Here is a 26,349-nt window from a genome sequence, read left to right as displayed (position 1 = left end):
CGTCATCTGTGCGCGCTGTATTGGGCCTCGGGAGGGAAAGACCGCGATGCCGGAGTCGGAGACGGTGTTAGGAAAGCGGGAGCTTTTCTTCGTGAGTACGGCTTGTGGCGGTGGGAGGGCAGAGAGAGAGGCTGGGTCCCTGGGTCGGGACGTTTGGCTCCCATCGACGTTTACGTTACGAGAGTTTTTCTCGGTAGAGACTAATCGGAAGGGGAGGCTTGCTTCGAGATTTTTTTTTCCTAATGGAGCAGTAGAATAGAATGCTGCACTTTATTGGCCCAAGTGTGATTAGACGCAAAAGGAATTTGTCTCCGGTGCAAAAGCTGCAAAGCAACAGAGTAATAACAATCATAATAATGGTACCAATAAGAGGGGGGAGTGAAAAAGATGGGAAGGATAATACTACTACTACAGCCATACAACACGGGTAAATATACTTTGATCTAAGTATTTTTAAGTGTAAGTATGTTGGTCTAAGTATATACATATATACTTATATTGGTCCAAGTATATACGTGGACAAATACACCCGATCTTGAACAGAAAAAAGTGTAGTTGCAGTGGATCAGTTTTACAACATCGTGAATATATCATGGGGATTTTTGCTCGTGGGAAAAAGCTAATGCCTCTTAATTGTCAACTGTGAATTGCAATCCATAGCTGCAAGTGAAAGGAATAACAGTTGCTCTGATAAATATCAGAACGGAATAGTGTCTGTTTGAAACTACTGTCTACATTTAATCTTTAAGAGTAATGCACTTTGGGAAACATGTAGGCACCCTAAAATGACTTGTATAGCCAACTTCCTTCTAACAGTATATGATTAAAGGATGAAAAAATCACACAATGCTTTTGAAAGCACATTTTAAGATAAGTGTAGCTACAATTTCTCTGTGCTTTTGAGTTGGGCAGGAAAGATCATAACATCTAATATTTCAATTAGAATAGTATTATTTCCAAATCTATTGCAACATTTATGTCAACATTTAGTAACATAATCATATACTTTTTATTAACCTATTATTCCCATAAGTAGTGGTGTGGATAGAGACAACGGGAGCATTACAGAGATGTACCAATAGCTATTTAATGATACTGACATTTGGATGAATGTTTAGATTTTCTTACTCCCCCACTGTATTTTATTTTATTACTACATAACACTGTAATCTATACCTGAAAATAATATTGTTGAGCTATTGAAGTTGTAGGGCTATTCAGTGAAAGAAAACAGTACTTTTTGTCCAAACCTATGTTTCCTATTTGCACAGGAGGAAGAAGACCTACAGTATGAAGAAGAGATCTTGCGCAACCCGTTCTCTGTCAAATGCTGGATCCGCTATATTGACTTCAAGCAGAATGCTCCTAAACATATCCTGAACCTGATCTATGAGAGAGCTCTTAAGGAATTGCCAGGAAGGTATAGTTATCTTTCATTAATTATGAGTGTTTTGAAAATTACATTTTTGCAAATACTAACATTTTTTAACATGCAGTTTTTCATTGAAGCTGCTGATTTTTCAAAGTCAATAACTCGGATGCCTGTTCTGCCCCCTCCCCCCCTTTTTTGTCCAAGTTTGTCTTTGCTGAAAGAAGATCAGCAAAGGGTAGCTAGGGGACTTCCCAACGCAGTGTGAAGAGAGTGGTTCAGCGTTTGCTGCCGAGTTGGAAAAGATCAAAATTATTTTGATGTTGATGGTCGCTTTTGTTGTATCTTGCAGTTACAAGCTGTGGTACAACTATCTTAAGCAGCGACGGAAACAAGTGAAGACCAAATGTGTAACAGATGCCTGCTATGAAGAAGTGAACAACTGCCATGAGCGTGCCCTGGTCTTCATGCATAAGGTACAGTCTTAACCTGCAAACTTAAAGGATTTGGAAGAGCCCAAGAGGAGCAGGAAGACATGGATAGGGAAAATATTTGGCCTGTGCTTTATGCTCAAGGGTGCTCAGTTTGAAACGCTTGCTAATTAGTTTTCTGTTTGGAAAAGAATGTGACTACGTTACTTAGTTGCAACCCATCCTGAGAGATATGACTCCTAAACCCTCCGTGATCGTGTGATCACGTTTTGGTTGCTTGGGAACTGACTTGCATTTATGGCTGGCTGCAGTATCTCATGGTCACATGATCGTTTGTTGCAATTTTTTTTTTGCTGTTTTTTAGCAAAAGACCCCAATTGGATTACCTGGATTCAAACTTATACCACATGATATGTTTAACAAGCATGGTGTAACTTAATGGCCACCGTAAAACTAAAGTTGTCAAGTCAAGTCTAGTCATCTGATGATTCAGCTTACTGTGGAAAAAGCCAATAATCAAGACTCATTGCAGTGTTTATTAGGCAGCACGTGCTGGTGGGATCTCTCTGAAGAAATTGAGCGATAAAGGGATGCATTCATATTTATACTTTTCAGAAAGGTGAGAGATTAAGACACGAGTAACAGGAAGTAAGCATACATATCCATAGGAGGTAAGGGATCTGTAAAGAAACTAAAGCTACTTCCTCCACCGCTTTGCCTTCAGAAAACAAAAAGGGGGACTAAGGCAATAAAACAGGGAGGAAAACATCTCCTATAAATCAAAAGGAGGTGGCAGTTTGGGAATGCCAAATAGCAAAAAGAAAAACATTTAAAACCAGAGTGACTTGCAGACAAAATTCAAGGCTCAATTGTGGCTGTAATTCAAGGACTATGTAAGGTTTTTTTAAGAGGCTTGAGCACTTTTCTATAAAGAAAGGTTGCTGTATTGGGACTTTGGGGCCTAAAAAAACAGGTGAATAAGAGGAAACATAGTTAAGGTGTAAAAATTATGCATGGTGTAGGCAAAGTCGACAAGGAGAATCTATTTTCTCCTTCCCAAAAAACTAGAACCAGAGGTCATTAATGAAATTGAATCTTAGAAGAATCAGGGCAGAAAAAAAGGAAATTTTTTTTAAACAATGTGTAATTCACCACCTGAAGATGTGTTACTGGCTACTAGCTTGACTGACTTCAAAAATGTCATTGAAAGTCAGGGTGATCATTGTCAATTAATCTTGATAACGATGTGACTGTTTCTGAAGACCATCCACTGGAAGACTGGTGGCCTTCCTTGTACAGTTGGTTGGCCACTGTGAGAACAGACAGCTGGACTAGATGAGCCAGAGGTCCAGTCCAGCTGTTTATGTTCTTATTTAAAATATTTGAATTTATTTAAATTAAGACTCCCTCTTTTTTGGGGTCTTGTTTTCACATTCTGCATTTTTATTATGTCTGTCTATCTCAAAGACTGAAAACGGCTCTCTGAGATGGATTATATTCCAATGAAGTTGTAAAAAAATCTGTTTAAATTTTTTTTTACAAGATAAAGCTTTTTAATGAATTATACTGATAGAAATCAATCTTTTGAATAGAATAGAGCTGGAAGAAACCTTGGAGGTCTTCTAGTCCAGCCCCCCGCTTAAGCAGGAGAACCTATACCAGTGGTGGTGAACCTATGGCACATGTGCCAGAGGCGGCACTCAGAGCCCTCTCTGTGGGCACGCGTGCCGTCGGCCCAGCAGAGTTCGCCAGAGTAGTGAGTGCGTGGTGTTTGGAAGCGACGGGGCAGGAAGTGAGCGAGCAAGCAGCGTTGGCCCCCTGGGGGTGCACCGGGGATGGCGAGGGACTGGTCTCTGCCACCCTTGTCCCGGCCTGCCCATCCCACCCACGCCCACCCAGTCTGCTGTGACCACTGCAGCTGTGCCCACCTAGCGGCCATGCCACCCAGTGGGCCACACCCCCCCGCTCCCCCTGAGAGCACCACAATGCTGATGCGGCCCTGGCAGTTTGCGATAAATAAGTGGGTTTGGGGTTGCAGTTTGGGCACTCAGTCTCTAAAAGGTTCACCATCACTGACCTATACCGTCTCAGACAGGTGAATGTCTAGTCCCTTCTTGAAAACCTCCAGTGATGGAGTGTCCGCAATTTCTGTGGGTAAGCTGTTCCACTGGTTGATTGTCCTCACTGTCAGGAAGTTTCTCCTTAGATCCAAGTTGCTTCTCTCCTTGATTAGTTTCCAACCATTGTTTCTCCTCCTTCTCTCTGGTGCTCTGGTGAACAACCTGACCCCTTCTGCCTTGTGGCAGCCCCTCAGATACAGAAACAATTTGTAACTAATAAAATATTCTTGGAAATATTAAGAAAAAAGCAAATTCAATTTTAGTTTTGGGAGTGTTGAAAATTATACATTTTATATATATCAACTGAATGATATTTCTGTTCATCCTGCTATTTGTTGAAAAGCTTATGTAACATAACAAAACGTCTTGACCAATGGTAACAATAGTGAAAAAGGGGTCTGAAGGCAACAATCATTCCATTATATACAATTCAGATGCCCATCTATAGACGAATATAATACAGCTGGTGAAAAGCAATTTGAGCAGTTGTGGAGTATCTTAAGAAAAGTGTTTTGTTTTTCTTAGTTTTAAAAAATGACTGAAAGATTTATAGGATTATGATTGTTTGGAGGTAATGATGGAGAGAGATAAAGGTTGACTCAGCCTTCCATCCTTCCGAGGTAGGTAAAATGAGGACCCAGATTGTTGGGGGCAATAAGCTGACTTTGTAATAATGCCGCTTGGGTGTGTGTGTGTGTGAAAGCCCTAATAAGCAGGCATATACATAGAATGAAGGCTACTGCTAAGCTTGTAAGCCGCCCTGAGTCTTCGGAGAAGGGCGGGATATAAATGGAATTAAAATAAAAAAATAAATAAAATAAAATAAAATACTTTCTGTAAAAGAACTGAGCTTGGGCCACTTAGTAAAACTGAATACAGATAGTCTTAAAGTGAATGACCACAATTGAGCTCAAAATTTATGTTGCTAAGTGAGAAAGTTTGTTAAGTGAGTTTTGCCCTCTTTTACGACTTTTCTTGCCACATTTGTTAGGTGAATGACTGCAGTTGTCAAATTAGTAACACAGTTGTTAACTGAATCTGGCTTCCCCATTTTATTTTATTTTATTTTAATTCCATTTATATCCCGCCCTTCTCCGAAGACTCAGGGTGGCTTACAAGCTTAGCAGTAGCCTTCATTCTATGTATATGCCTGCTTATTAGGGCTTTCACACACCCCCCAAGCGGCATTGACTTTGCTTGTCAGAAGGTTACAAAAGGGGATCACGTGACCCGGGGACACTGCAAGCGTCATAAATATGAGCCAGCTGCCAAGCGTCCGAATGTAAATCACGTGACCACGGGGATGCTGCAGCGGTCATAAGTGTGAAAAATGGTCATAGGTCACTGTTTTCATTGTAACTTTGAACAGTCACTAAGCAAACTGGCGTAAGTCTGTAGTAGTAAGATTAGAAAATTCCTTTAAGGGTTACTTGGAGAAAGAATGAGATAAATTAATGGACAAAGCCTGTTGGCAATCGTTAAACGAAACCTGTAGGCCATTCCAATGCGAGATTACAGATGAAACCTTTTTATTCAAAGGTGGTCCTATGGATGAGGCTGGCCCTGAAGACAAGCCAACGATGCGATCAGAGAGTCGGACAATATGGACTTTTGTCTGGTTCAGTGAAGGGATTGCTTATTTTTGCTATCTTGTATTTCCTACAGATGCCCCGCATATGGCTAGATTACTGCCAGTTTCTCATGGACCAATGTCGCATTACCCGTACCCGCAGGACCTTTGACCGGGCACTCAGAGCTCTGCCCATTACACAGCATCATCGTATCTGGCCGCTTTACCTGAAGTTTGTGCGACTCTATCCGCTACCTGAGACAGCTGTACGGGTCTACCGTAGGTACCTGAAGGTGAGGGTGCTTCCCATTCCCGCTGTAGGTATTCCTTGACTTAAAACCCATTCACTTAAGAGACCGCTTGAAGTTACAACAGTGCTTAAAAAAAGTCACAATTGACCCTCTCATAACCGTTGTAGCATCCCCACAGCTACATGATCAAAATTTGGCAACCCGCATTTATATATGACAGTTGTAGCATGTGAGGATCATGTGATTGCCATTTGCGGCATTCCCAGCTGGCTTCTGACAAGCAAAGTCAATTTTTTAAAGGGGGGATGGGGGGGGAAGAGCCAGATTCACTTAACAACCACATGTTTCACTTAACTACTGCAATGATTTGCTTAACAACCACGACAAAAGGTCATAAAATTGGGCACAACTCATTTAACAGCTGCCTAGTTTAGCAATGTGAAATTCTGGTCCCAACTGTGGTAGTAAATCCTGTGGTTACATACTCTAAAAGGTGTGTGGCCATCCATCAGGGAATACCATGGTTCTTCCCCTTTAGACTACTTTTTATTACGGGCATAGATCAGGAACTTATTGAGAAAGTATTTTTATTTGTACTTTTCTTGAGACTTTTGTTGGCAAACTTTGTCCTGAGGAAGACTATTTCTGACAAAGTCTGAAAACAGACATAGTTTGATTGCTGTATGTCTTTTTTTATCCAAGCGATGTGAATTATGACAAAAAAGGCATAAAATTCTGTAGTAAATTGGCATTTATTGTTTGTTTTCACTATTGTTCATTCTGTATGCCTACCTATTCTGTACACCGCCCCGAGTCCCTCGGGAGAAGGGCGGTTTATAAAAACAAATAAATAAATAATAAATAAATTTATGTTGAGGTACCTGTGATCTTCAGCTGATTGATTGTGGTCTGTTATAAGGGCTTCTATTTGTTCTCTGCATGTTTTAAGATTAAAAATCAGGTCTCAGTATGTTCAGATATCATCAGCTTTAATATGTAAAGCCAGCATGGACATACTTTTTGTGTGTCCACATATGCCAAGTTAATATTCTGTCATTCCTCCTTGTATGCAACGGTTAAAATAAAGATTTTTGTCCTTTTTCTTTGGAATCTTGTAAAGGTACATAAAAGGAAGGAGTGATTACATAATATGTGACTCTAGATATATAGACTATCACAGTTTCATAAACCACCATGACCGTTGCTAAGAATTTCATGGGGTAAAGTCCACACATCTGTAAGTTGTTAGAGTTGGGGAATAATAAATATACCTGATCCCATTTGCAAGTTTAAGATAAAACTGGACCTCAAAAGATGGTTAAAGTTTCTGAGCTAAGGCATCTAAGGAAATATTACAGTGGCTTGGTTGTTAGCAGTCTCACTTTCCTAAGCCTATTCTTAATTAATTAATAATAATAATAATAAAGTTGGAAGGGGCCTTGGAGGTCATCTAGTCCAACCCCCTGCTCAGGCAGGAAACCTTATACCGTTTCAGACAAATGGCTGTCCATTTCTTAAAAACTTCCAGTGTTGGAGCATTCACCACTTCTGGAGGCAGGTTGTTCCACTGGTTAATTGTTCTAACTGTCAGGAAGTTTCTCCTTAGTTCTAGGTTGCTTCTGGCACAGGATTTGTGGACAAATAGAACCTCTCACATCATTCACAGGGGGGGGGGGAAAGGAGACCTGAAAATCGGGGGATTGGGTTCTTTCCTTTCTGAAATAGTGTGATAATTAGATATGTTAATAATCAGAAATAGTTTTAAGTTCAGGGTTCCCGAGTTTTGCCCCCCTTTGTGTTTTCAATCTGTTACATAATATAGACAAAGTACAGCTTAATTGTTCCTTGATTGCCTCCCAAGCAAGATCATAAACTGAACAGCCTAATACATTCATATAACAAAGGCTGATGAAGGCAGGCTGGACCTTGTGCTCGACTAGCCTTCAGAATAGCATTTCCATCAGCACTCTTTTAACTAATCCTAAAGGCTCTAAATGGCTGTGTGCTCTGAGTCCTGGATATGGGGTTTACAGGTATGGTTTCCCTTTTATGTTGCAGCTGAGCCCTGAGAATGCAGAGGAATATATTGAGTACCTGCACTCCATTGACCGTCTGGATGAGGCCGCTGTCCGTCTTGCAGCTGTGGTGAACGATGAGCGTTTTGTTTCCAAGGAGGGAAAATCCAATTATCAGGTCGGTTTCGGTAGTAGACAGTCGTGTCTACCATCCAGAATTGGCTATCAAATCTCCTTTGTCTGCATGCGTTTCCTGTGCCTCTCGGAAGCTTTTCTGAGTTCTCTATTGCCTCTAATTGTTTGGCACCTTGGGCTTCTTTTTGCAGTTATGGCACGAGCTCTGTGATCTCATCTCTCAAAACCCAGACAAGGTGAAGTCACTCAATGTGGGGGCCATCATCCGAGGCGGCCTGACTCGTTTCACAGACCAGTTGGGCAAGCTGTGGTGTTCTTTGGCAGATTACTACATCCGCAGTGGCCATTTTGAGAAGGTAGGCACTGAATCCAGCCACCTGCATGATGATACAGGCTAGAATCCCGCCCCAGGAAGAAATTTGCCAAAGCATAGATTGAGCGGAGCGCAGCCACCAAATTGTCTTTTTATGCCTGATTTTCCTCTACTAAATTGAGGAAATCTTAGGCTAGATTGGGGCTGAATCCAGGATTCTGCAGGTCAATTTGTGCAGCCCTAGGAACTTGGAAAGAAAAGAAAAAAAATCAGTTGTGCACCGCTGTCAGCCTTTTCAGTTGTGCATCACTCGGATATCCATCCTTCCGAGGTCGGTAAATGAGGACCCAGATTGTTGGGGGCAATGTGCTGACTCTGTAAACCGCTTAGAGAGGGCTGCAAAGCACTATAAAGCGGTATATAAGTGCCGCTGCTATTTTGCAGCCCTCGAAATTTAGCTGGGAAACAAATAACTGTTTCCTGCTTATTAGCTAGGAAACATAGAATTGTTGCCTAGCCCTTCAGAGGAGGGCAGTAACAGTGTTACAAAGAGTTACCGTTAGGGATTTCAGAGCAGGGCCTATGACGGGTAGGCAACCTTGGCTCTTTTATGACTCATGGACTACAACTCCCAGAATTCCTGAGTCAGCTATGCTGACTCAGGAATTCTGGGAGTTGAAGTCCATGAGTCATAAAAGAGCCAAGGTTGCCTACCCCTGGCCTATGAGAACCAGTTTGTCTGAAGGTTAGGGCATCAGGCTACAAGCCAGGAGACTGTGAGTTTGAGTCCCACCTTAGGAATGAAAACCAGCTAAATGGCTTTGGCCAGTCAGTCTTCTTCAGCCCAACTCACCTCACTGGATTGTTGCGGAGAAAATAGAAGGGAGGAGGAAGGAGTATTGTGTCTGTTCACTGCTTTGAGTTAGTTTTAAACATTCGAATAAAGATAAGATATAAATAAATATTCATTGTTCACGTGTACATGTGGCTTCTATTTTTAGGAAAACCTTGTCAGCCTTTGCTAGTTTTAGAAGGTTGAAAACAGAAGAGGCAAGTTGTGGGCCCTGCACGTCTTCCGGGCTTCACTTCAAAATAACTTTCCTTTGCCCACACAAAGAGAGAGAGAAAGAGAGAAAAGGAACTTCCCTTGGAATAGAAAATCTGAAGAACCAAACACATGCCATTAGATCACTAGCCTGTTTCAGGTCCGAAGGGGAGCCAATATTATTAAGTTTGTTCTTCTCATGGATCTTCTCTGGATCGTGAGCTTCTCCAGGGTAGCGGCAGAAGAATACTCTCGGGGGCTCTTTGAATTCTGTAGTATACTTTTCATAGGTAAAAATTTTAGTACTCTATGTTTGACTGGAGGGTAGCCTTTAGGGAATGCCAGATAGATTTTAAGAAACCTCTGTTTGGTAGCACATGGATGAAGAAAACAGCTAGAGGAAGCTGGAAATTCCTATCTCTGGTTGTGTCGGATGAGCCCGAAACTTCATCCATTTTCAGATACGAATCAAAAAATACTCTTAGTTATTGGACTTTGGATTTGATGGGCAAATCAAATTATGGGTACAATTTCCTGTTGCCTGCCTGAAGTTTGCTTTTTGAGTAGATTTAGGCATAACTGTCAACCATCACTTTGAGCTGACGTAGGTATAATTTCTTAGCAGCAACTGCAACAGGGAGATTTCCTCTCTGTTAGATCATGTTCATTCCAGTTAGCTGCCTTTTGGCTGACCCACAGAAATGAGAACGTGGTTTTTCTAAAGGTGGATTGCATCCTGAGAGATTGATTGTGCTTTTATAAACCCATCCCTTTTGAAGAGAAGCGCAAACCGCTAGGTGGCTGAAGAAGAGAGGCCACAGTGTGTCCTGGAGCAGTCTCGGTGATTATTGTCTCTGTTTTAGGCTCGTGATGTATATGAAGAAGCAATTCAAACAGTGATGACAGTACGGGATTTCACTCAAGTGTTTGACAGCTACGCCCAGTTTGAGGAGAGCATGATTGCTGCCAAGATGGAGATCACCTCTGAAATGGGACGTGAGGAGGAGGGTGAGAAAGCAAATGTTACTCTTTCTCTTGAAGGTGCATCTAGGGCAAGGGTAGGCAACCTTGGCTCTTTTATGACTCATGGACTTCAACTCCCAGAATTCCTGAGCCAGCTGAGTTGAAGTCCACGAGTCATAAAAGAGCCAAGGTTGCCTACCCCTGATCTACCACAGTTTTTGAGTCTTCTAAAGCTTTCCGAATTCCATCGATTAGGACTTCCCAGATTGTTTGGTCTTACAATCCTCCTTCATTTCACCATTCCTCACTATTGGCTATGCTGGCTAAGGCTGATGGAAGTTGGAGTTCTCCAACTTTTACATGATGCCGGACGTTTCCCTGTGTTTTATTACAGATAGCACCTTAGGTTGATAGAAAACTGCTTTTCTCTTTTTATTCATCCCGTCTGTTAGTTGTAGGCTACCCAACTCTTACTTTCTTTTTTCTTGCCACGCTTTTGGAGAACTGTATAGTTGAGTAGAAAAGAACTGTGGTCCAATAGTATGATTTCATTTTTGCTGTTTTTCTGTTTGGAAAATAGATGATGTAGATCTGGAACTGCGACTGGCACGCTTTGAGCAGCTGATCGCACGCCGGCCTCTGCTTCTCAACAGTGTCCTCCTACGCCAGAATCCTCACAATGTCCATGAGTGGCACAAGCGGGTGAAGCTGTATGAAGGCAAACCTTGGGAGGTAGGAGAATGTTCCTCTTTGAACGGCTAGAGCTGTCACGTTCCCAAGCCAGTAACCCACAACACTGTTCCCATTTATTAAACACTGGATTTGATTTTGGGAACTGTAATGGATGGAAATGCCTTTCAAGCAGTTCACTTGAACCAGTTAGCCACCCAGTTTGAGACAGTCCTTGGAGATTAGGTCTGTCTGTGAAAATAGGAGATATGGGGGCTTCTTTTCATGTACTTGCATCTCAAAACAGCTGAAAAAATTACGTCTCTTCATTAGGTTGAGTTAACACAAAAAGCCTTTTCTTCTTCTCACTTGCTCAGTCTTATGTTTCACAGTATCTCATCCAGTTCTTTCTTATTTGTTTACTCCTTCCAGATCATCAACACGTACACAGAAGCAGTGCAGACTGTCGACCCATTTAAAGCCACTGGAAAAACACATACTTTGTGGGTTTCTTTCGCCAAGTTCTACGAGGTCAATGGACAGATAGAAGATGTGAGTGATGCACTGGGCAGAGGCAAACACTGCCCTAATCTATTTCCTGCTTCTTTTTCCTAGCCACTCTCTTAAGAGTTTAACTACGGGCTTTTCACAATAGCCGTAAGAAAACATCAGTACTTGAATGTTGTAGGATTTCTAAAGAAGGGCCCCAGCGACATTGTGAGGGACGTGTTTTTCAGCTGCATTACATACTAGAGTCCAAAGAGAAAACAGGGTGAGTGTTTTTCTCCCGTAGCTTTTCTCTGATTTTTTTTTTCTCCCTGTCTTATACCAGGCCAGAACAATTTTTGAAAAGGCCACTAAAGTGAACTTTAAGCAGGTGGATGAACTGGCCAGCGTCTGGTGCGAGTATGGTGAGATGGAGCTGCGGCATGAGAACTACGATCAAGCCCTGCGTATCCTGAGGGTGAGAAGAAGCAAAACAAAAAGGGAAGAGTACATTTGGGGGTGTTAATAATGAAACTTGCTTGATTGTAATCATTTTCCAAATGATTAGGTTTGAACAGACGGTCTGTATCTTCTTGAAAGAGCCTGATCACTGGGAAGCTGACAAAGATTCTTTTTACTCCACAATAAGAGGGTCATGGCTTTAGTTAAGCAAGGCTGCAGAAAGCCAGGAATCTTATGTGTGTGTGTGTGTGTGTGTGTGTGTGTGTGTGTGTACCGTATTTTCCGGCGTATAAGACGACTTTTTAACCCATAAAAATCTTGCCAAAAGTTGGGGGGTCGTCTTATACGCCGGGTCGTCTTATACGCCGGAAAAAAAAATAACTCAGTCGAGCGTCCCCGTTCTTGCAAAGCTGGGCCGCCCCGCGCAACCGAGCTATCTCCGGCGCGGCTCCGGGACACGGCTGGGCGGGAGCGTCGGGCGGCTCTCCCCACGCGAAGGCGGCGCTGCCCGTCGGCTCTTGGCCCAAGGGGAGGGCCTCGCGCCCACCGGACTCACCTGTCACCAGCACCGCTCTCCCCCCCGTGGGGATGCGCTTCCGCCGGGCGGTGCTGGTCGAGACGAGCCAGTAGGCAGCCGCCGTGAGCGCGGCGCTGAGGGGCAGCGGCAGGACGGCCAGCAGCCCCACGCGCAGCAGCAGCCGCCGGCTCAGCAACAGGTCTGAGCGCAGGAGCCGCACCGCCAGGCTGCCCAGGAAAAGCAGCCACACCAAGAGGCTGCACGCCCAGTCCAGGTCCATGAGGGGCAGGGCGGGAAGCCGGCTGGGAAGAGGGACCGGGAGCCCGGGCCGAGCGCACCTCGGCCAACAGTGAGAGGCGGCGGGTGGAGCTGCCCCGCCCTGCGCCCAATGGGAAAAGTTCAAGGCCTGGGGGGGGAAGCAGGAGGGGCGCCGGCCGTGGCGGGGTGGCGGCTGCCCTCCGGTGCTGCCTGCCGCCCGGGAAACGCTGCGCCTCGGGGGCCGGCAGAAGCGCGGGAGCAGCGGGAGGGCCGGCGGGGTCGGGAGGGAGGGAGCGCCCGCCCGCCGCCAGGCCGTTCCAAGTTCCAGGAACTTCCGGGGACTTCTGGCGGGCCTGGCGCCCCTCTCGCCCGCAGACCACGCAGCGGCCCTCGCCAGCCGGCCTCGGCATGGCCGCCCCAAGCCCGCCTCTCCAGCGCATGTATTTTCCGGCGTATAAGACGAAAAACCTAGAAAATCTTCTTAAAAGTGGGGGGTCGTCTTATACGCCGGGTCGTCTTATACGCCGGAAAATACAGTATGTAGATTTTTTTGCTTGCTAACAAAGAATAAATGGAGACTTTATTACACAAATATGAGCTGCTACTGCCTGTGGATGGCCTTGGGCTAGGCTGAAACAGGAAATAACATTTGTCCCGTGTCTGGGACTAAGCAAGTGTATTCTGAATGCTTAACAAACATTTAACATATATATATATATACATATATATATATATACATATATATATATATATGTGTGTGTGTGTGTGTGTGTGTGTGTGTGTGTGTGTGTGTGTATAGAGGCTCTACTTCCTCTGTTCTCATCAGCATTTCTTCTCCCTCCAGAAAGCTACAGCTATCCCAGCCAAGAAAGCAGAATATTTTGATTCCACAGAGCCTGTGCAGAACCGTGTATATAAGTCCCTCAAGGTTTGGTCCATGCTGGCTGACTTGGAAGAAAGTCTCGGTACTTTCAAAGTGAGTGGTCTTGGTTGGCTTCCATGCTTGCTTACCCCGGCTGGCATTTCTCCTGGCAATTTTTACAATGGGCCATCTTGCCAGGCAGAGATTTGTTAGCCTAAGCTTGGCATCGAGAAGAAACTTCCCCTTTTTGTCTCTTTAGGCCTTATGAGGTTGGACAAAGTATTGTAACCAAGCACAGATGAAATGTTTTAAAAATAACATGCCCCCAGCTTAGAATCAAATCAAGATATTTCTTACCCTTCTTAATTTGCAAGTGACTAAGAAGTCATCCAAAATAAAAGGTAGTCTCTTTTCCTCTTCCTCTTTAAGGAATCCAAGCATCCTTGCCCTCTTATTTCATGAGTTTGGCTTGGAAATAATGCATTGAAGCAATAGGGCCAGAACAGAATTATTGGCACAACCCTCTGTTCCTTCCCCTGAGTAGCTAAAGAAGAATGGTAACTATAGTCTCCCATAAGTGCATTACTGTATTTCTGTTCATCTATCATGTTACTGATAGAAAGTGTGAAAGGTGGAGTTGGAGCCCAGCAAGTTACACTGGCTAAAGCCATTCAGTATCAAATTTAAATGTTTCCTCTCAATCTGGGCATAGTTGGGAAGTGGGTAATAAAGAGTCTGCGCCTGTGATTGGAGTTCTGGTCCAGCCTAGTATTAAAGCTTTTCTGCTTTGCCATTCCTAGTCTACTAAGGCTGTATACGATCGCATTTTGGATCTACGCATTGCCACCCCACAAATCATCATTAACTATGGTCTGTTCCTGGAGGAGCACAAATATTTTGAGGAGAGCTTCAAGGTGAGTTGGCTTCATCAAGGCTTCCTTCTGCCATCTGGGTCTGCATCAGTGTAGAAGTCATTGAACCTCGAACATGGCAGGTTACAGATGGTACGTGCAGTGTACAGAAGTAGACCGCATGTGCAGATGGTATACTAGATGCCACTAGGACCTTATTATGTACAGTATGTAGCAAAGGATAATTACTGTATTCAATCTCTTTCTCTTTCTCAAACCTCTGAACAAACTAGCCGATATATTCTATGTTGAAATAATCTGTGTTTCAGAGCAAACTATAGCTTAGGTGTAGGGACAGAGTAAGTGTTTTCCACTATAATTGCCATGCATCTTTGCTGCCCTTAGCTATTGTTTATAATAATCCAATTTTTTTGTTTGTTTTCTTCTGGTATGGCTGTCAGTTTTTTGTTTAATTGGAAAATGTTAAACAGAAACGTAACTAAGGTAGAATTAGCAGCCCATTAGAGTAGAAGGGTCCTAGGATCTCTGATTAAAGTGGTTCTTGGTTGGTTAGCAATTTGCAGGAAAAAAGCTATTCTTTAAAACGTAGGTCATTATAGTCAAAGCAGGACAGTCCCAGATGGTATTTTAAGCGAGCGGGGAATAGGGCAGAGCCTTCTGCAAAGCAGTCTGAATGTTTAGTTCGTACCTTCTGTTCGTTTTGGCAGGCATATGAGAGAGGCATCTCCTTGTTTAGATGGCCAAATGTTTATGATATCTGGAACACCTATCTAACCAAATTCATTGACCGCTATGGTGGCAAGAAGTTGGAGCGTGCTCGGGATCTTTTTGAGCAGGCGCTGGATGGCTGTCCCCAGAAATACGCAAAAAGTATGTATTAAATGTCGCTCTGGCAGAAAGTTGAGTCAGAAACTCTTCCTACTCAGTCAGATTCTGATTACAAGAAAAGTTGGATGGGACATGTTATCTGGACAGTAGTTTTGTATAGCAAACCTCCTAGCCCAAAAAATAACCCTTCTGGATGGACTCCCTTTATTGGCCTGAAAAGGATCAGATGGGTGATCTTGAGGACTCAAAAATGCCTTTTTCATTGGAAATTGGGTAAAGAGGACTTCTCAAAAGGCAACTGGACTTTCCTAGTTTTTGCCTGAAGACTTTTCGCTTCTCATCCAAGAAGCTTCTTTAGTTCAGTTCTTCGGAACGGAAGAAGCTTCTTGGATGAGAAGCGAAACATCTTCAAGCGAAAACTAGGAAAGTCCAGTTGCCTTTTGAAAAAGCAGCTTTGGGACAACGGCGACCTGGATGACTGAGAATCTCCATAGACGTGGAACTTCTCTTCATTTCTTCATCATTTAGTGGAGGAGAGCAAGGTGAATCAGTAAGCACATTCTCAACAAGAACTTATTTTTGTGCTTTTTCATAACAATACGTCTGGATATGAAAACTGTTGACCCGAAATTGAAAGAAGATGAAATCTGGCTCTAATTTTCCTTTTTGCAGCCATCTATCTCTTATATGCCAAGCTGGAGGAGGAATATGGGCTGGCCCGCCATGCCATGGCAGTATATGAGCGAGCTACTCAGGCTGTGCTGCCTTCAGAGCAGCATGATATGTACAACATCTACATCAAGAGAGCAGCGGAAATTTATGGCGTCACCCACACACGTAGCATCTATGAAAAGGCGATCGAGGTTCGTTTATTCTCTCTAAATTGCATCTGTCGGTTTGCCATCCTAACCAATATGATTCAGCTTCCTTCACAGAATGATGAGGCTTAATCTATTCTTGCTGGCCGACCAGAATTAAAAATGTGGGTCACTTATTAGGTAGAGCACGCGCATCCGCTATATAAATCGGCAGGTATCCTGAGGTCATCGTTATCAAATTAGACCCAATAGGAAAGGGTTGGTTTTTGTCAAGTTGATCAGAAAGGCCAGGAAGAAGTGCCTGCTCCCTTGGGAGAAGTCTGCTTTTATTCTCGACTAGGCCTTGTCAAGCAGGAAATGGTCCCCTTTTCGTTTGCAGCTTCTGGAGCTGACTGACAAGAAAAGAAAAATTAAAAAGGGGGGGGGGGAGAAACCAGCCATCAGGATAAAAGATCGAAGTCATAACAACGCTGACAGCCTCTATGCCACTTCATGGTCAGTTGCTCGAAGACGAGTGTGAATTTCCAGAACGGCTGAGACGCCTTTAAGACTACTACACAGCAATGTTAATCCCAAGTGTCTGCAACAGACTCCATGCAGCAGTAGCAGCTTCACTGTTCTTTGGGACAACAGAAGAGTGACATGGGGAAGCTAGAGAACAAGCAATTCCAGAAGAGGGGAAAATGGGGTTTTGTGACAGATTGAGACACTTCCCATAGCTTTTCATTCCATTCATATGAGATACCAGCAGGGGTACAAAGGGAATCCATTATCTGAAGTACTCTTGTCAGGTAGGCATGGAGACCCAAATATGGGAATCCTCAGCCCTTTTGCACCTGCCGCTTTGGGTATAAAAAAAGGAGAGACACCCGGTGCTCAGTTAGCTTTAGCTGTCCCACTAAAGCAAGAAGGGGACCTGAAGGAGAACACTGTAACCCACGACAGAAACCAGGCACCAAGGAGGATGCCAGACTTGCTAGTTCCAGCCAAGAAAGTGGACATGTAAGATCTATGGGCACAGTCACTTCACAATTAAAGGAGAGGAGTTTCCTGGCAAAACAGAGGAATCTTTTGTCTCTCTGGGGTCTTGCTCTGGCATCTGCTTCGTCACAAATTCCTTCTTCCATCTGGCCCTCAACTACTTTGTCTCCTTTCTCCCACCTCACATTGCCAGAGCAGGAGAAGTAAAAGAAAGCCACTATCATAAGATGAGTCAAAATAGCATAGGAAAAAAAATCACCGGTTCAAGAAGCACCAGGGCCCAGGCAGCAGTCTCCATAAAAGTCGGATGCTGATTCAGTATCATTTCACTTATTTTGTGACCTTGCTCATCTTACAGATTCTGCAGGGAGAAGGTCTGTCACCGGCCCCACTCAGACATGCAGTTCTTTGTGGAATAGGAGGAGGAGGAACTTTTTAGAGGGGATGCACAGCTAGCTAACTTAGACTTCACATTAAAAGTACGCACAGTATTACTGGACAAAGTGATAAAGATCCTTACGCTGGAATAGGTAACTGTGAATAGACCACCATACACAAGCCCTTAATGAGGGGAAGGTATTCTGTGAATCTCTTGAATTACAACGGATTTAAAGTAAGTAGTCTTAGTTCAGAGCTATTATTTAGATTCCAGCTAAAATATTAGCTTAGAAGGCAGTGTTCCTGGTAGCTTTGTCAGCCAGGAAAGTGGAGGAGCTGTAGACACTGTGGCAAGGTTTGTGGGTTTCCCACACAGGCATGGTAAATTTATTCCTAAGTGATTGTGTTGCCCAATTGTATCTCAGATACATCCAATGCAAGCAAAATATTCAGCAAGTTAAATATTTGCAGGATACTTGGGATTCACTGAAACCAGGCACCCAGCGGTCTCTTTATCTGTACAAACCAGCAGCACAAGTTAAGCAGGTCTGTGGCTCCACCATTAAGATGCTGACTAAGATTGTACTGCATTGGCACATATAACTTGCCTCAAACAGATTTGCAGAAGCTTTCTCAGATGAGATTTTGATCAATATATTGGAGAAAGTATTATAACACTTGTAGGCCCACCTTAGGGAATACTATTATTCAAATTGGTTCTATTTTCCTGAAACAAAACTCCTAGATCAGTTCATATATTCCAATCACTAAAATATTCTGAAAGCCCTCTGGGTAATCGTAATCCTTACATACTCTACTTAGCTCTAGATTTATTACTTCATACCACCCTAGAAGCTGAAATGTTGAAGGGTGTAGTACATTTAAATATCCATCCTCTTTTTCAGGTGCTATCAGATGAACACGCTCGGGAGATGTGTCTGCGCTTTGCCGATATGGAATGCAAATTGGGTGAAATAGACCGAGCTCGGGCAATCTATTCCTATTGTTCACAGATGTGTGACCCCCGAGTAAGTGGCTTTTTCTGTGTACTGGAGAACTAGCATCCTAATCTGCTTGTGGCAATATTTAGTTGAGAGGAGGAAGGAAGGAAGAAGCCCCTCATTTTGCCAAAAGAGCAGAAATGATCACTTCCTGCTCAGTTCAAAATACAGCGGTACCTAGGTACTTCTTAATTGATCTGTGAGGTGCGCTGAGTACCAAACAAATTTTTTCCCATAAGGAATAATATAGTGAGTCACAAGGCAGCTGACACCATCAAGTTCTAGCTTGTGCGTCGAGCACTAAACAAATAATGAGTACCGGCATAAAATTTTCGAGTCAGAATGCATTGAGTACCAAATTCAATGAGTTTCGAAGCAGTTGAGTACAAGGGTACCATTGTATATGTATTGTGACACAACAATCTTGTATGTAGTTTTGGAAAAACTTAAGGGTGGATTCTTCCATCTACCACCTGATGGATAAATAAAGGTGTGTGTTTGTGTTTCTTTGCTTATGCAATGGATTTGTCTCTGTTGTTTATGATGGCCTGTTCCTGATATAGAAGATAGAGAGCTCAATAATAGTTGACCTCTGTCCCCTTAACCTCATTAAATCTCTCCTTTTTATATATATATCAGAAAGCTCAGAGGAGAGCAGAAACAGCAGTCTTTCAATCGACTGTCTATTGAATTTTGCCACTGTCTCTTTCCCAGCAGTCCTCAAAACACACATCTTTTTGGTTTCCCTTCCCAGACTACTGCCAACTTCTGGCAGACGTGGAAAGAATTTGAGATTCGGCATGGGAACGAAGACACTATCCGAGAAATGCTACGCATTAAGCGAAGTGTGCAGGCTACTTACAATACTCAGGTTAACTTCATGGCTTCTCAGATGCTAAAGGTTTACAGCAATGCCACAGGCACAGGTACTTCTTGCCTTCTCTTAGACGGAGATGAGCTACATCTTCTGCTCTCTCCTAGCCACCCCCTGACCCTCCTGCTCATCCTCCTCTTTCAGTGTCTGATTTAGCACCAGGACAGAGCGGCATGGATGACATGAAGCTCTTAGAGCAGCGAGCGGAACAACTGGCAGCCGAAGCAGAAAGAGATCAGCCTCGAGCTAAGGAGAAGATCTTGTTTGTCAGGTGAGGGTACTATAAGCAGACGACTTGTTCACTTTTCCCCCTAGGAAGACCAGGGCTTTTTTTGTCATAGAACGCCCAGAACGGAGTTCCGGCACCTTTTTTTTTTTTAAACAAAAAAAGCACTGATGAAGACTATTTGGATTCGTAACATCACCAAAAAAAAAACACCATGATGGGGAAAAATGTAAAACACCATGATGGGGAAAAATGTGAGTGATTAGTTGATTTGTATTCAGGAACTCAAGACAATATATATTATTTTAACCCATCAAGAATTGGGAACAAACGGTTGGATAGTGCCCTAGCTGCTAACGTGACTCGAGTGAGAACAGGATTGTGGTGTTGTCTTGAGAAACTAGTACAATTTTCTACCAAATGGCTATTTCAGCTTTCAAACTATCAGATGTATTTTTCTAGGGAAAGATGACACCGAAGTATTACCGAGGATAGCCTTGTTCGCATTTACAGTTTTGGTACTTTTTCAACAGTGTGGTCTGAATGACTTATGACCCATTGGGAACGCAGCAGAGAGTACTATTTGGCTTTCTGATTTCATTATTTGATTATGTGTCATCAAGATGATGTCAACTTTTAGTGACCCCATACGTTAGATTTTCTCCATGGTGCTGTCCCTAACCAGGTGCTTCAGGTCTCCCACCAGTGCACCCAATGCCATTGTTTTACTGAGTCCATCCAGTTTGCTGCTGGTCTCTTTCCTTCCGCCTTTCCCAGTATTACAGCTTTTTCCAGAAAGCTCCATCTTCAAATGATGTAATAGTATGTGAGAAAGATCTTGGGTGATGGAATAAAGGGATGCTGCCTCGGAAATGATCAGGTAAGAGACAGCACAGCCTGCGGCTGGATAAAGAGCTAGGCAAGAGGCTCAGAACGGACCATCCGGGCTGTAAAAGAGATGGCAGAATTGGACTTTCAGTTAAGTGAGACATCACACGGCCACAACTTGCGATTTTACTTCTGCATCTCCATTAACTGCTTGTTTCAAGCTGGTTGGAAAGCACACAAATGATAATTCTGTTGCTGTGGGATGCTGTGACAGTTGTAAATGTGTGCTGATTGCAAAGCATCTGAATGGCAGTCCTGTGGCTGTGTAAATATAAAAGGATTGGCCACAGTCATAACTTCCAACAGTCACTAAACGAGGCAGTTGGTAAGGAAGGACTGACTGTACTGATTTCTTTGGGGTATTCTTTGGTTTTTCCAATCATCCAGCTTGCCTCTGCTGAGATATCTCCTGTTAGTCAGCCTTTTCTAAAGTTAGTTTGAAATCTGGCATTACTTTTTCCATGTAAAACTCTATTTCATTGTTATATGATCCTAAGCATTATTTTGCTAGCATGTATAATTAAGCGTTTTCTATGATAGTTTGCACATTCTATCAGCCTTCCATCCTTCCGAGGTAGGTAAAATGAGGACCCAGATTGTTGGGGGCAATTAAGCTGACTTTGTAATAATGCCGCTTGGGGTGTGTGTGTGTGAAAGCCCTAATAAGCAGGCATATACATAGAATGAAGGCTACTGCTAAGCTTGTGAGCCGCCCTGAGTCTTTGGAGAAGGGCGGGATATAAATGGAATTTTTTTAAAAAAAGTCTTTTTTGGGGGGGAATGGAATGTAAATCATCCTCTTCCGATCTCTTGGTCTTTATATGATTTTCCAGATTCGCTTCCATAGCTTGGTTAGAACCTTTACCGATTCTTCTGCTGCTGCTGCTTACTCTATTTCTGGGGGCATTCTGTAGTCTTCCAATTTGGCAATAATTAACTCCTAGTACTAGAGGTTCTTGTAAGTAAGGAATATCTTTTATGGACAATGACCACCTCTACTGTGCAATGTTTCAGCGTATTCTTTCCATTTCCTTTGATCTCCTCTAAATCAGTTACTTCTCTGTCCATGGAGTTCCTTTTAGCATACCAGTTTGAGATTGGGACCTTCTTCTGAGCTCGGAGATATTTTGAAACTTTCCTTGTTTTTCCATCTTCAATGTGTTCCCATCCTCAGTGTCTTTATAAATGTTGCTATAATATTGCTTCTTGTCTCTTCTAACAGTGGTCTGAAGCTTTTGATTTTTATTTTTCTTGGGTTTGTTTTCTTCTTGGCAATTTCCAGAGTTTGGTTTCTTCTCTTTCTTGGTCTCTGGCAAACTCTTTCCACATTCATCCTTAGAAGCTCCTTTGGAAGATAAAAGTTATCTTCCTCCTTACCTCAGTTACTGTACCAAGATAGCCCTAGACCAGGGGTAGGCAACCTCGGCTCTTTTATGGCTCATGGACTTCAACTCCCAGAATCCCTGAGTCAGCTATGCTGACTCAGGAATTCTGGGAGTTGAAGTCCATAAAAGAGCCGAGGTTGCCTACCCCTGCCCTAGACCGAGAGAATGACTTTCCAAAGGACAAGTTGCAATCATCACAGCTAAACAGAGATGTGAAGCTGATTCTTCCAGGCAATGAAGATAACTGGGGGGGGGCTTCGAAAATTCCCATCATCCCAGAACTTTAATTAGGTTTATTGGGACTTGTGAAAGATTCAGTCAAAGGGCATCAGACTCCCTGTCCTGACACAGGATTCCACAAATTATACTGCTAGTTAATCATCCCGCTCAACCAAAGAATGAATTCACTCGTAACATATTAGAAAGTTTATATGACAGTATGGATATACCTTGAAGGGACGCGGTGGCTCAGTGGGTTAGGACGCTGAGCTTGTCGATCAGATGGTCGGCAGTTTGGCGGGTCGAATCCCGAGTGCCGCGTAACAGAGTGAGCGCCTGTTACTCGTCCCAGCTTCTGCCAACCTAGCAGTTCGAAAGCACGTAAAAATGCAAGTAGAAAAATAGGGACCACTACGGGGGGAAGGTAACAGCGTTCCGTGCGCCTTTGGCGTCTAGTCATGCCGACCACTTGACCACGGAGACGTCCTCGGACAAGCGCTGGCTCTTCGGCTTTGAAACGGAGATGAGCAGCGGCCCCTGGAGTCGGAAACGACTAGCATGCATGTGCGGGGGAACCTTTACGGATATACCTGCTTTAGATGTTCAAATGCGACACTTTTCAATGGGTTTTTGGTTTTTGAAAACATGCAAGTCAGGGCAAAAGGATAGGCAGCTCCTTTTATCAGGGAAGGATCAAGTACAGGACCGTTCCAGTCAGAATCATGCTGTCCGTTCACTCATCTTCCTTGGCTTGTTTTTTCAGGAGTGATGCTTCCCGCAGTGAATTGGCTGAACTTTCCAAGCAGGCCAACCCGGATGAGATAGACATTGATTTGGATGAGAGCGATGAGAGTGAAGACAATGAGCCTGATGGTAAGAGGGGGGGGAGGGGTGGACGGGAGTGCAGCAGCAGCATTCTTCTGGGGCTGTTGACTTTGGTGAATGGGAACTCCCCTTTTTGAAACGCCAACAACGCTTGGCCTTTTTGTACCAACTATTCTGATTCTTCTTGTACAGAGGTGCAGCTGGAACAGAAGAGTGTCCCCTCGGCTGTGTTTGGCGGCCTTAAAGACGACTGAGCTGTTTAATGAACCGCTCTAAGCTGGAGCAGAGACGACACCTTCCTGGCTAAGCAGCGTGGCCCGCAAAGCCTTTCTTTGTGATTGTGTGAGCTGCTGTTCCTTCTTGGCAACTCAACATAATAATAGAGAGAAGAAGTGATTTATAAAACACTTGTCGATCATTGTGTTGTATTTAACCAACAGGAAAGAAGCTTTTCTCCCAAACAATTTACCTTTAAAATGGAAGATTTGTGGAAAGGATTGTAATGAATGCAGACACAATTTCTTCATGGGGCGTTTTCTTAAACTTCAGGCTTATCTTTCTGGAAATACGGTGATATCTATTCTTAACCAACCTCATTATCACTAAAAGCTTTATTATTGCCTGGGCTGAAATCTTAAAATTACAAACAAGGCAATTATGGAAACAAGGGGAGTGGGGAGCTTAATGTGTACCATTGTTCCAAAGTGAAATAATTGTTTACTGTGTAAAATTAGCCTTCATTCATAGAAATGAACTTTTAAAACGAATATTCCTATATTTTTATAAACATTAAGAACTGCAGATTTAAACATTTTTCTTTTTGCAATACAAAAACATAGGCTACAGATTTCCTTAAACGACAGCTTTCCTTAAACTGACATTGTTTAATTTAGAGTCTTCAAAGTATGCTGGAACTAAAATCACCCAGAATTCCCAGCCAGTATGGTCAGGTACAGGAGAAATAGAAGTTAAGCCTTCTCTCCCTCTCATTTTGATACTTATTTGCCAGGAACAAATTGTAACTAATTACATATTAGCTTCGACCTTTAGAAAATTGAAGGGTATGTTCACCTTACAGCTTCAATGTATTTGAACAAGTAGGAAAAAGTGGATAGGTCCATAGAGCACGGAATAACTTTCAGTTCCACTAAGAAGCTCTGGCAGGGATATTTTTAAGATGTATGACATAGGAGCTAATCCCATCTTGAGTTCACTCTTTGTTGTACACAGACATCTGCATTTTTCTTCTCCACTTGTGTAGACTTCAGCAGCCTCCCCTGTATGCCTGCATTTTTTTTTTACTTTAAATAATCAAGGGGCAGTATTCATTCTAAAATATTCTGCCATATATTATGGAAAGTAGGGGTGAATGAGCACCTTTTAGAACTCTGAGGCATTCAGTTTTCTACTTTCAGAATCCACTAGACTTGCACAGAAGCAAAGATGCCTCGCCTGCATATCGGTGGTACAGGCTTCAAGATTCAAACATTCACTGAGTAATGACCAGTAAAGAGCTCATTTAAGTTACTTTATTAAGTGGGAAGGACAAAAATCCCAACCCACTTTTTACATCAACTCAGCCCTACGCTATACCCCCAGACGCCTACATGACAGTCAGCCACAAGAGACCGGAATAAGGTTGAACAAGACAGAATCAGAGTGAAGTATCCAAGCTGAATTAAGACTGGTTCCCTCACATCTTCCCCTACTCTGCTTTGCAAGCAAGTTCTATCCAGAGGCATAAAGGTTGGATGGCAAATGAGGCTCACACAATCAAGGGCTACTTCCATTTCTGTGCCCAGGCTCCCCGTATCTCTTTGGAGTGCTGCATACCCAGCCTATAGCCTTGGAAGCAGGTAAACAGGGTCTGGAGAAAGAAAGGAGGCAGGAGAGAGAAAGAAAGATGGACCACACTCCTCCCTAAAGTGGTTGGAGTCTGTTTTGGCAGTTCAACTCGGGGTACACAGAGACCTGCTCTGTGACTGTAGCAGCCACCAGCTTCTCAACATGTCAACGATAGCAGCTGCTGAAAAAGAGATCCTGTTAACAGCTCCTTCTCAGCTGTACACCCAATAGCCCTTGTAAATAAGGGAGTAGACAAAAGGGAGGTGTTCAATGGAGAAAGGAAGGAAGGAACATACATACATACACACCTTGCTCTGCACTACCTCCCCCATGCCAACTTCATATACAAATTCACCCTACCCACTGTTCCAAATTTGTTCTTTTTTATATACAAATAATTGAAAAATCATTAAATAGCTCATATATATATACATATATATATATGTGTGTGTGTGTGTGTATGTATGTATAGTATGTATAAGTATAAACAGGGAGACCCAAGAAATGAAAAAAACCAACATAGAATCTTCCAGGCAAGCAGGAGTCTGAAAAATAGACCCACCCTTCTGGCCGCGCATTAACATTCAGGTAGTGGTTAGAGGCAAGAAGCAAACCCTTATTTAGGGCAGTATTACTATGGCAACTCTGGAGACTTTAGCTTACGGGACCAGAACCTGGCCTTCCAACACCATCCTGTCCCACAAGCCAAAGCGGCCAACAGTAGTCTCATCTTCAAAGCAGGCACCAGAAGAATTTCCCAGGTAACTCTGATCCAGCCAGAGAGAGTGCTGGCCCAGGACTCGGTCTCAGATCCACGCCTAACAGCCTCGTCGACTCAAGCCATCCAACGCAGAAGGCCAGCTGTTTGATGTCGTGGGTCTAAGTCTAGGCAGAGAGTAGGAATGACTCCACATTCTTCAGGTCACAGCTCTTTTGGTGTGCTTGGCTTCTTGGGGGTGCCTGGCTTCTTGGTCTGCCAGAGATGGCCCTGGATAGTGAAGGCGTCCACGCTCATGGACATGGTCTTACTGGGAATCTGAGTGAAACGCTTGCGATCAGAGCTATACTTGTAGATGCCTTCAATCATGGGCAAGGTAATGGTGCGGGGCCCGTAGCCTGCTAAACGCGTCAATTCATCCGTTTCTCCAGACAAGGTGTAGAGCGCCCGGAACTGGCAACTTGAATCACGGAAGAGAATGAGGAAGTGATTTGCTTTGCTCTTTTCGATTTCCTAAGATTGAGAGAAAAGAAACATGTCATCAAAGATTAGATAAGGGCAGAGTGTAAAACACAAAAACAATTCCTAAACTACCGAAGAACCAGAAGAACCAGAATTCTAAGTTATAGATGCTCATCAAAACAAATTAGGAGAGCAATACTAAGTGCCCTATTATTTTCTTCTTCCCACGAAGAGGAAAGACTGACCTTGTTTTATAGTTATCGACATCTTGCACCCATTAAAATGACTCCACAACTTTTCCACAGTAAAGCTTAGCTATTTACATTTCTTAACGATTTGAGTTGCTCGTGCTTCTCCCTTTCATCACGACTAAAGAATGCAGCTGGAGCTTTCTGTTTATTCTGTAACTGCAGTAAACCTTAAATCTTGGGGCTCTTCAGAGGTTTCATACTGTCAGCACGATCAATAGCCAGAGAGTATGGGAAGTGTAGTCCAAAATCTCTAAGAGATCAAGTTGCCTACCCATGCCATGATAGTACGTGTCAACAGTTCATATACTTAAG

At 43.3% G+C, this 26,349-nt stretch overlaps 2 protein-coding genes across 4 annotated transcripts in view; one reads left to right on the top strand and one right to left on the bottom strand.

Moving 5' to 3' along the window:
• The first annotated feature begins 9 nt into the window (after positions 1 to 9).
• On the top strand, positions 10 to 23,604 carry XAB2 (XPA binding protein 2). Its single transcript, XM_081321888.1, has 19 exons — positions 10 to 91; positions 1,272 to 1,420; positions 1,722 to 1,845; positions 5,586 to 5,783; positions 7,800 to 7,934; positions 8,083 to 8,247; positions 10,113 to 10,257; positions 10,793 to 10,944; positions 11,314 to 11,433; positions 11,714 to 11,845; positions 13,449 to 13,580; positions 14,267 to 14,380; positions 15,046 to 15,208; positions 15,839 to 16,029; positions 18,249 to 18,371; positions 19,099 to 19,270; positions 19,363 to 19,489; positions 22,700 to 22,809; positions 22,954 to 23,604. The coding sequence occupies exons 1-19, from the start codon at positions 47 to 49 to the stop codon at positions 23,013 to 23,015; spliced, it is 2,559 nt and encodes an 852-aa protein (XP_081178014.1). The 5' UTR covers positions 10 to 46; the 3' UTR covers positions 23,016 to 23,604.
• A 1,244-nt stretch (positions 23,605 to 24,848) lies between these two features.
• CAMSAP3 (calmodulin regulated spectrin associated protein family member 3) overlaps positions 24,849 to 26,349 on the bottom strand; it is a 43,523-nt gene continuing 42,022 nt past the window's right edge. For all 3 annotated transcript variants that reach the window (XM_081321885.1, XM_081321886.1, XM_081321887.1), the window contains exon 17: positions 24,849 to 25,837. In XM_081321885.1, the coding sequence (XP_081178011.1) occupies positions 25,529 to 25,837 (309 nt within the window). In that variant the 3' untranslated portion in view covers positions 24,849 to 25,528. The remainder of the gene's footprint in view (positions 25,838 to 26,349) is intronic.

The sequence above is a fragment of the Vipera berus genome (genome assembly GCF_964194415.1).
Source record: "Vipera berus genome assembly, chromosome: 2".
NCBI lineage: Eukaryota > Metazoa > Chordata > Lepidosauria > Squamata > Viperidae > Vipera > Vipera berus.
The sequence above is the reverse complement of the archived record's forward strand: the minus strand, read 5'-3'. Positions and strand labels throughout refer to the sequence as shown.